General features: G+C 36.7%; 1 protein-coding gene across 1 annotated transcript; it reads right to left on the bottom strand.

Annotated features, from left to right (window-relative positions):
* Window positions 1-2,961: 2,961 nt before the first annotated feature.
* On the bottom strand, window positions 2,962-10,778 carry LOC117318639. Its single transcript, XM_033873602.1, has 3 exons — window positions 10,422-10,778; window positions 8,550-8,771; window positions 2,962-7,659 (listed from the first exon to the last, which is right to left on the bottom strand). Exons 1-3 carry the CDS (start codon window positions 10,759-10,761, stop codon window positions 7,016-7,018), a joined length of 1,206 nt encoding a protein of 401 aa, XP_033729493.1. The 5' UTR covers window positions 10,762-10,778; the 3' UTR covers window positions 2,962-7,015.
* Between the last annotated feature and the right edge of the window lie 419 nt (window positions 10,779-11,197).

Here is an 11,197-nt window from a genome sequence, read left to right as displayed (position 1 = left end):
GGGTGTCCTCTATAACCGATATCTCTGTTGTAGAGTGTGTCCTATATAACCAATACCTCTGTTGTAGAGTGTGTCCTCTATAACCAATGCCTCTGTTGTAGAGTGTGTCCTCTATAACCAATACCTCTGTTGTAGAGTGTGTCCTCTATAACTAATACCTCTCTAGTAGTGTGTGTCCTCTATAACCAATACCTCTGTTGTAGAGTGTGTCCTCTATAACCAATACCTCTGTTGTAGAGTGTGTCCTATATAACCAATACCTCTGTTGTAGAGCGTGTCCTATATAACCAATACCTCTGTTGTAGAGTGTGTCCTCTATAACCAATGCCTCTGTTGTAGAGTGTGTCCTCTATAACCAATACCTCTGTTGTAGAGTGTGTCCTCTATAACTAATACCTCTCTAGTAGTGTGTGTCCTCTATAACCAATACCTCTGTTGTAGAGTGTGTCCTCTATAACCAATACCTCTGTTGTAGAGTGTGTCCTATATAACCAATACCTCTGTTGTAGAGCGTGTCCTATATAACCAATACCTCTGTTGTAGAGTGTGTCCTCTATAACCAATGCCTCTGTTGTAGAGTGTGTCCTCTATAACCAATACCTCTGTTGCAGATTGTTTCCTCTATAACCAATACCTCTCTAGTAGTTTCCTCTATAACCAATACCTGTGTTGTAGAGTGTGTCCTCTATAACCAATACCTCTGTTGTAGTGTGTGTCCTCTATAACCAATACCTCTGTTGTAGAGTGTTTCCTCTATAACCAATACCTCTGTTGTAGTGTGTGTCCTCTATAACCAATGCCTCTGTTTTAGAGTGTGTCCTCTATAACCAATACCTCTGTTGTAGAGTGTGTCCTCTATAACCAATACCTCTGTTGTAGAGTGTGTCCTCTATAACCAATACCTCTGTTGTAGAGTGTGTCCTCTATAACCAATACCTCTGTTGTAGGGTGTGTCCTCTATAACCAATACCTCTGTTGTAGAGTGTGTCCTCTATAACCAATACCTCTGTTGTAGAGTGTGTCCTCTATAACCAATACCTCTGTTGTAGAGTGTGTCCTCTATAACCAATACCTCTGTTGTAGAGTGTGTCCTCTATAACCAATACCTCTGTTGTAGAGTGTGTCCTCTATAACCAATACCTCTGTTGTAGAGTGTGTCCTCTATAACCAATACCTCTGTTGTAGAGTGTGTCCTCTATAACCAATACCTCTGTTGTAGAGTGTGTCCTCTATAACCAATACCTCTGTTGTAGAGTGTGTCCTCTATAACCAATACCTCTGTTGTAGAGTGTGTCCTCTATAACCAATACCTCTGTTGTAGAGTGTGTCCTCTATAACCAATACCTCTGTTGTAGAGTGTGTCCTCTATAACCAATACCTCTGTTGTAGAGTGTGTCCTCTATAACCAATACCTCTGTTGTAGAGTGTGTCCTCTATAACCAATACCTCTGTTGTAGAGTGTGTCCTCTATAACCAATACCTCTGTTGTAGAGTGTGTCCTCTATAACCAATACCTCTGTTGTAGAGTGTGTCCTCTATAACCAATACCTCTGTTGTAGAGTGTGTCCTCTATAACCAATACCTCTGTTGTAGAGTGTGTCCTCTATAACCAATACCTCTGTTGTAGAGTGTGTCCTCTATAACCAATACCTCTGTTGTAGAGTGTGTCCTCTATAACCAATACCTCTGTTGTAGAGTGTGTCCTCTATAACCAATACCTCTGTTGTAGAGTGTGTCCTCTATAACCAATACCTCTGTTGTAGAGTGTGTCCTCTATAACCAATACCTCTGTTGTAGAGTGTGTCCTCTATAACCAATGCCTCTGTTGTAGAGTGTGTCCTATATAACCAATACCTCTGTTGTAGAGTGTCCTATATAACCAATACCTCTCTAGTAGTGTGTGTCCTCTATAACCAATACCTCTCTAGTAGAGTGAGTCCTCTATAACCAATACCTCTGTTGTAGAATGTGTCCTCTATAACCAATACCTCTGTTGTAGAGTGTGTCCTCTATAGCCAATACCTCTCTAGTAGTGTGTGTCCTCTATAACCAATAACTCTGTTGTAGAGTGTGTCCTCTATAACCAATACCTCTGTTGTAGAGTGTGTCCTCTATAACCAATACCTCTGTTGCAGAGTGTGTCCTCTATAACCAATACCTCTGTTGTAGAGTGTGTCCTCTATAACCAATACCTCTCTAGTAGTGTGTGTCCTCTATAACCAATACCTCTGTTGTAGAGTGTGTCCTCTATAACCAATACCTCTGTTGTAGAGTGTGTCCTATATAACCAATACCTCTGTTGTAGAGTGTGTCCTATATAACCAATACCTCTGTTGTAGAGTGTGTCCTATATAACCAATTCCTCTGTTGTAGAGTGTGACCTCTATAACCAATACCTCTGTTGTAGAGTGTGACCTCTATAACCAATACCTCTGTTGTAGTGTGTGTCCTCTATAACCAATACCTCTCTAGTAGAGTGTGTCCTCTATAACCAATACCTCTGTTGTAGAGTGTGTCCTCTATAACCAATACCTCTGTTGTAGAGTGTGTCCTCTATAACCAATACCTCTCTAGTAGAGTGTGTCCTCTATAACCAATACCTCTCTAGTAGTGTGTGTCCTCTATAACCAATAACTCTGTTGTAGAGTGTGTCCTCTATAACCAATACCTCTGTTGTAGAGTGTGTCCTCTATAACCAATAACTCTGTTGTAGAGTGTGTCCTCTATAACCAATGCCTCTGTTGTAGAGTGTGCCTTTATAATCTATACAACTGTTAACCTCTACGAACCTTTGTCATAGATAGGCGGGTGTGATGCGGTCAGAAGCTTTGGCTAGTGAAAGAGGAAATAAAGCTACTAGAGCACCGAGAGAAATTCTGTAAACCCACCCCCCTGAAGGTTTAACCAGTGGTAACAAACTATCAAAAAAGTATGGTATAAGATAAAAGAGAACTTTGATATAAACTGGATACAAGTTCTTTTTATTCCTCTTTGCAAATATCCATTAATTTTTCAATTCATCATACATGTAAGTGACAGATATATCCTTCAACATGAATATAGCAACAATAGATGATGAAAAAAATTCATTTGTATAACTTGCTTTTAATTACTTGCTAAAGAACTAAGTGATAATGCATTTAAAAGAATTTCATTAGAATATTTTTTATACATATATACAATTATAATATAGCTGTAACAGTTTACACCATGTATGTCTAATGGGCCTATATCACTCACCTGCAAACTTAACAAGACACATTAGTATAACCTATCCTGGTTAATTTTTCCCCTCTATTTACATGTATTTGATTTTTTTTTAAATCTATTTGATCCCTCTGACCTTGAAATGGAAGTCCTTCATCCCAGTATGTTACAAGCAAAGTATTAGTTCCCTGGCTATATCAGCATCTTGATTATCAAACACATTTGACCGTTGCAAACTTGAGTCAAGGTAATTCATTTTCAACATTTTAATAATTTATCTCAGCATGCTACAGTACAATTATCTGTACATCTTTGGTAGTAGTGCAGAAAGAAGGCAAAAAAAATTTGCCAACCCCTACCCACCGTAGAACAAAGAACAACCTACTTTTCTTAATGACTGATTATATGTAAGGGACCAGAAAATGATGGTTGAACTGAAATACAAGAGGCCCATGGGCCTTAACAGTCACCTTAATTTTGGAATATTTGGTAGATTTGATTCCTCTGACCTTGAATATGAGGTCAATTTGTTAACTCCAGCGTGCTACAGGCAAAATATATTGTTTCTATGTGTGTTGGTCCTCCAGAAGACGTTTAAAGGATTTGTTTAGCATATTTGAGCCTGGTGACGGTTAATGAAGGTCAAGATCATGGTCATATCCCAGCATGCTATATGCCCAATATCAGGTTTCTAGGCTTCTTGGTTAATGAGAAGATGTACTAAAATTTTAGCATATTTGACCCCCTGTAACCTTGAATGTAGGTCAAGGTCATCCATTTGAACAAACTTGGTAGCCCTTCACCCCAGCATGCTACAGATGTAATATCAAGTCCCTAGGTACCAGAAATGTTCCAAACTACAAGAAATTTTTAAGAAACCCATCAAATAACATGGCTCTCAATGAGTTTCTTTGCAACTACTCAGAAGTTAATGGTCTTTGTGTCCTTGGAGAAAACCAAGAAATTGTTTTGGCAGGAGGGTTTGTTGAATTAACATTGGTAACAAGCTAGCTGGTAGAAATTATATCCCACTCTTTACGCCTTTCGTGAGGGGGGAATCATATTGTAAGTGAAGTCTTTTTAGGTTTGGTTGGAACATGTAACTTTCATGCTGTTGACACAATTAGATCTGAGGTTACCACAGCTATTGAACTTGGCCAAGTCCATGTATATCGTTTGAAGAGCTGGATAATATTTCCACCAGTTATTGAGAGGAGTGTTTTGCAAAAAATGACATTTTTCATTAATCAAGGAGACAGTACTCTGCCAAATAACATTTGCGAAAAGTGGTAATCAAACTCAGCACAGCCATTTAGGCATTTAATGTTGTTTCAAGAAAATCTGATAATATTTGATGCTGTTATTGCACAGAAACATCCAAAAATTGCATTTTGCGTTAATCAAGGGGCCAAATAACATCTGCGAAAAGTGGTGATCAAACTTGGTTTTAAAGCAAAAATTCACCAAAGTTCCCCTTCTGGGGCCCCGCCAATCGGGCCCTAGGGGTCAGACCAGCCTCATTTACCTAAAATGTTTGCACTCCCCCATCATATTTCATACCAAACTTGGTAGTAATCCACTTTAAAGTAAATGAGGAGTAGCGTTTTGAAAGTAATATCGTGATGGCCTACGACACAAGCTTACGGCAGATGACGACGGACGGAGAACGATGACTCAGGTCAGATGACCTAAAAAACCAAACACATCATAATCAACAGAATGACATACAGCATCAATCTATGTAAAAAAAAAATAGAAATCAAAAATTTAAGAATTTGGCGACAATATCTCCATAAATATAATTACATAACCTTAGTTTAATGAATACCTTTTGAGTTATGGATATTTTAAACTTTTCAGGCATGACATCATGGTGGCCATATTGGATTTTGTGACCTACTTTTAAAAGGTTTCTTAAACATCTTCATATTTTGGCCTTTGTTACATACTATAGACATTGGTCATTATTTCCAGAAGAATAATAAGAATAAGAAGAAACAAAACAAAATACAATAGGTCTTTTCACCATTAATCGAACGAGTGTAGTATTTATGCTTTTGACATCGTTCATGAAATTTTTTTTGATAGGCAGGAGAATTGAAAACGTGAGTAGATAATATTGGTGTCTATGTTATATATTTCCATATTTTGTAATTTTATTCTGACAAACTTTTTTCATTGCCACCTGGATGTGGACGTGATGTCAAGACTTTCAGGATATATATAATGATGACGCTGTCCGACTTTTCAGTTTTGTCAGGGACATGTACACATACGTATGTATGTTTAACAAACCATCTAATTTTCAGAAACATATTTAGCATACGTCTTATCGCATTATAAATTAAAATGTAAGGTATATGTAAACATGAAGTTACAAAGAGTTTTCAAATGTAATCACAAGGACTTTGTTAAGTCTGTGCTTATCAAAATGTTAAGTTCTGTTTATTCCAGTACCGGATTTCCACAATCTTCTTCACTGGACTCAAAAACATACAAGCATTAGTAAATAATACTGATAATATACATAAAATGTACATGTTACATAATTAATAAAGACTGCAAGGTTGAAGTTAATAGTTTGTGTCTAGAAACAAGAGATCCCAGAGGGATCTTGGCGCCCACCATTGAATGATCTTTATAGGTTCCGTGTCTGATTGATCTCTTTATTTTTCCCTTCCTCTTACTAATCTGTGTAAATTGAGAAACATCTCTCCAATACTTTTCAAACAAGGGAAACCTATATATGAAATTTGAGATTTAGCGATAATGGCTGTTTGCAAATCAAAGATGGCTGCCTGTCGGCCATGTTGTTTTCTGACTGGTCCGAAAATGCAATAGCATAATAAGGAACCAAAGGGAACCTACATATGAAATTTTAGAAAGATCCCTTCAGTACTTTCTGAGATATAGCAATAACAAGAATTGTTTATGGAGGGATTGAGGGACGGACCACAGACACAGGGCGAATTGAATAGCCCACCATCATCAGATAAAATTGAAAGTAGCTTATTAAACTGTCCTAATCTTTACTCCCTCTAATGGAGTATATCCTGGGGACATAAAATTAACAATTTTGATAAAGCACCTTGAATTTTTCTAACCATAAGATCATTTGATTCTACAATTGCTGATTCTACACATTTTGATCATTTTAGCACATGATCCTTCAATTCATTAAGAATAACTGATTCTATCATATCTGGGTTTTGAGAAGTTTTTTTTTCTTAATTACTGTCAATTTGCATATCAATCTCCAGTTGGGGATGGAGAACAAGCATATAGTTTATTTCAATCAATTGAAATATTCCATAGCAGCCAATGCAACTACACCGGAGTTCTGTATCCACCTGGATATTTCAGCTTTCACCACAAAACATTTCACTCACTATTATATTGTTACATTTTCCACCTAAAGATAGGTATTTCAAACTCTCGATCAATCTAAATTTTTTGACAAAATACCTTGATGAACATAGAAAAGAGGCCTATATTTCTCACTTTGATGTCTGAGGTTTCACTTCAACAAAACATTTCTAATTACTATGCTTATATTCTTACTTTTACCCCAAAAGATTAATCTAAAATATTCATCCAAGCAGAATTTGTTCTATTTCATCTAAAGGGTCATGTCCTACTGGCCAAAGACGCATCATTATTTGTTTTACCCAAGGACTCTTTAGATAGAATTTGACAGAATATTGCATTCTGCAGGAACAAAAGAATCTTATAGAATATCACTTCTGATTCTTCACCTGGTATATATTCATCCAACAAACTGAATGTTACAGGTGCAAGGAAAAGTTTATTACTGATTAGTTTTCATTTTTTTTTTTGGAATCATAAACTGTGCACGGAGAAGTTTGGCACCTCCATCATGTGAAAACCCTTTTGTGTGGCATTTTGAATACTTACGAAAAAATTTGATAGTGTGACACTTGTGAAAATTTGATTGAATATTGTTGTCATACCTTTTTGCTAAGGATGGCAACATCAAAAGTGGGAAATATATGTACATCCAAATTTGAACAATAGCAGAAATTGAAAGATGCCAGACATTATCTGCCTCTCTCCAAAGTACAATTGGATCAATCTTTTTCACAAGAACGTCATTTTCACAGTCATATCCAAAAATCACAATCTGATTATTGGAACAACCAAAAGATGGAACGAGAAATTGCGAGAGCTGTTTGTTCTCGTTGACCTGTGCAAAACTGTTGGTAATTGTTTGTGCTATTAACTGGCAAAGTGGTTGCTTCATTGCTACTTCAACATTCAAAGAATACATTGAGCATATGGGTAGTGATGCATCTTCAGCTGCACTATCTGAATCTTCTCCAGTGTCTTCATTTTGCTCATCTGCAAGAACTTCAGGAACATCTTTCCAAATCTTTAGAGGAATCTTCTGACTGATCAAAATATCAGCAAAACCATGCCAAATTTGAACAGCACCTGTAATGAAATTTTTTTCCCCAATAGTTCAAAACAAGATCCAACAGGGATACCCACCATTGAAGATATTTATTGGCTTTTGGATGCAAGACTGACTTTTTTTTCTTCTATAATCATTTCATAACAAGGAGAACCTACGTATGAAATCTAAAACAAGAGGCCCAGAGGGCTTGAATAGCTCAACTGGTTGGATTTGACCAAACGTCAAAATATATTCATGTTCCTTTTGATAATAGCTTTATTTGTTAATATTTACATTTTGGTGGCAAAGCGACAATATAAACTAAGTAAAAAAGATTTGCAGTCTATGTGAGCATAATTGACACCCAAAACCCATGCTGCGCATGAATATATTCAACCATCGGAACTACTTGTAACTAACGTAAACAATCATATGGCTCTATGAAAACAAGAGGCCTATAGGCCTAAACGCTCACCTGCTGTGATTATAGCCCCATATCATTTTTTTACAACCCCCTACGAACCAGCTGATAGCCGCATAGCTGGTGGGCAGTATATTACCAAGGTTAAAATTTCTGGAGAATGTGATTCTGGAGATGGCAAAAAATGGTGGATATCTTGAATGATGTAGTTATTTCAAACACAATGGAAATCCATCTGTGTCCGATGCTGATCATCCACAGGAAGCTTCAACAAAATTCATCAAGTTTTTATTTTCATCATTTTCATCATCATCAAAATGTTGAATGCCATGTTTGCAATATTTCGATGTACATATACATAATGTTGACAGTCACCAGAACACTGATACTGTACCATGGCATAAGCTCATTCCTTCAGGCCTAGTGAGCTAAAAATTTATCTCTATTTCTTATTTTACTCAATGAGCCCCGGGCACATGCCCCTTTGCTGCCAGTATATATGCTTACCAACACCTGTCGGTCCTTTCTGTACTTCTCCTTTGCAGCCGCCTGGACAACTCTTTGGCCAAGATCTGGAGTGGTTATCTAGGACACAGGACCCACCAGTCAGTGGCATAAATAAATGAACAGCTAAAGCATAGGCTATATCAGTCTCTGAAGATGACGAAGGCAGGCTTCCGTCCATGGATTTGCAAATTTTTGATAAGCAAACATCATGTGCTTCTTTGCCTGCAAGAAATAAACTGAAATGAGTCTGCATATACACCTATACATGTACCAACAAGGAGCCCAATGGGCCTGTATTGCTCACCTGGTTCTACAGCAACTTTGAAGTTGATCTAGGTCAATCATTTTTACAGATACTACCCTGATTACCACTTTATTCAAATATCAGTGTAGGCTATAGGTTTACAATGTATTCATGTCAGTAAATTTTCTAGTCCTACATTCCAGCATACTATTGGCCTAATATTATCAGTTCTTAGATGTCTTTTGGCTATCGAGAAGTCTTTTAAAGATTTTAGCCCTTTGACCCCTGGGACCTTGAATGTTGGGCAAGGTAATTTATTTCAACAACTTCTAAGCCTTTCACTCCAGCGTGCTACACACCCAATATCGAAAGTTTTTCTGTATACTCGACTAGACATCCTGACAGGTTTGTAATGAAGTCATGCTCAAAGTTACACTTGGAATGTGCTGACAAATTAGACATTAAATCTAAATATTACCTCATCGAACCAAAATAAATGACTTAACTGCATTTTTGCCAGTGAAATGTATAGAGAATATTGAATGGTTTCCCACATAATATAACAAATTTAAATATATTTCACCAATATGACTGCTATCCGAGAATCAGGGAAACCATTCAATTTTCTTTTATTTGCATTTTATAAATTAAACTTAAAAACAAAATTAAAAAACATAAAAAATCAAGTGTCAAAAAGTGTGGGAATCAATAATTCATGACATAATCTCCTTGTGATATGTTACTTCACGTCAACTTGACGGCGTCATTTGGAAGGACTGATCAACGCAATTTAAGCGTTTTCTGCTGTTATGATTTGTTATTGATTCCCGCACTTTTTGACACTATTAATTTTTAGATGTTTTGAATATTGTTTTTAAGTATATGTACAAAATGCAATAAAAAGAAAATTGAAAGGTTTTTCATTTAATATTACATATATTTCACTCGTATGACAGAATATTTCGATATTTTTCACTCGTGCTCCGCACTTGTGAAAATATTATATATTTTGTACATGTCATACTCATGAAATATATATATATATTAAACAGGAAACCATTCAATATCCTCTATTTATTCTGCAACCAACACACACATCAGCCGAAAACTACTGTCAGCTTGTCTTTCCTAACCCTCGCCAAAAAATAAACCTTGTATTATGATATATACTTGCCAATCCATGTATTCTCCATTTACAAGTATTACGTACTGCATGGGTATTTGTCTTATCTTGGTACTAAATTCATGCGCACATATTTTGTTTGAAAGCAATTAGCACACGTGTTTGTGCCCTGTGGTGCTCATATTCATGCGACTTTGTGCACAAGTAAGAGTATGTTTATGTCTAATAATTCAAATGATTTGATATTCTAAACTCATTTACTAGTTATGCATGTTACCATACTAGACTACCATATATAGCATAAACTTGTAATTGGGGTGAAACAGGCATTATTCACAACAATACTTATTAACTTGCTTGTAAAATATCTCTGGATTTGCTATTTATATGAAACGTAAAGATCGTGTTTACTTATAAGTTCATAACATTGCATGTCCTGGTCAGTTATTTTGAGTTTGCTATTTTGTGTGGTTATTTTCAGAGGACTTAATATTTTATACTATACCTGCAATGTAATCAACTAACAAGTTGTATGCTGACAACAGGTCGGGGTCGACTTTAGATCTACTGTCGTCGGAATTTTCAACGTTTATCAATAGTTCCAAATTCTTAAAATTGAATACATCTTCGAATTGAAATATGAAACTGTTCCATGGTGTTGGCGGGTCAGAAGGCACGGGTTCTGATATCCCGAAAAGCGGCATCCTGAAAGTTGCCGACTTAAAGCTGCCTTCCGGGTTACAGTGGAATATTTCCAAATGCATCAGCTCGCATTTGTTTGCCTCTTTGCCAATGATCTTCTTAAATTCATTCTGAATATCGCGCAAAGCACTTTGACGTTGCATTGCTTCCTGGTTTCAGTTTTTTGGAACCTAAATAATTGTGGCGTGATTTTGTGTATCCCGAGTCAAGCCCGAACTCGGGTCACGAGTCCGGGATGAAGCAACTTGTTGTTGTTGTTGTTCAGCCGCCCGTGCCAGCAAAATTTTCCGAAAAGTAGGCTATTTTCACATAAGAAATCGTCGATTTTCAGTTTTCTGGGGATGAGTTTGTGTATACCGCACTCAAGCGGGACAATTTACATTTTTTTTTGCTAATCATTCGAGATACTACTGTACTGCAGTAAGCATATACTTTAATTTTGTGAAATAACTTACACATACAACAACTAAACCGATAGTATTTCCATATAATCACATGACGATTTTAATAAAAGTGTCCCGGTCTCGGCTCGGGATACATTATTTCACCCCAACCAATATCGAAAATAATCAAAGCTCG

The sequence above is a fragment of the Pecten maximus genome, unplaced genomic scaffold, assembly GCF_902652985.1.
Source record: "Pecten maximus unplaced genomic scaffold, xPecMax1.1, whole genome shotgun sequence".
In the NCBI taxonomy this organism is placed as follows: domain Eukaryota; kingdom Metazoa; phylum Mollusca; class Bivalvia; order Pectinida; family Pectinidae; genus Pecten; species Pecten maximus.
This window is presented reverse-complemented; position numbering and strand designations above follow the sequence as displayed.

Excerpts from the sequence above, each read along its gene's own strand:
- LOC117318639 (XM_033873602.1), bottom strand. The coding sequence starts at position 10,761 with ATGCAACGTCAAAGTGCTTTGCGCGATATTCAGAATGAATTTAAGAAG. Across the intron at positions 8,772-10,421 it reads GTTAGTTGATTACATTGCAG|GCAAAGAAGCACATGATGTT; the intron begins GTATAGTATAAA and ends TATTTCTTGCAG. Across the intron at positions 7,660-8,549 it reads GAAAGGACCGACAGGTGTTG|GTGCTGTTCAAATTTGGCAT; the intron begins GTAAGCATATAT and ends ATTTCATTACAG.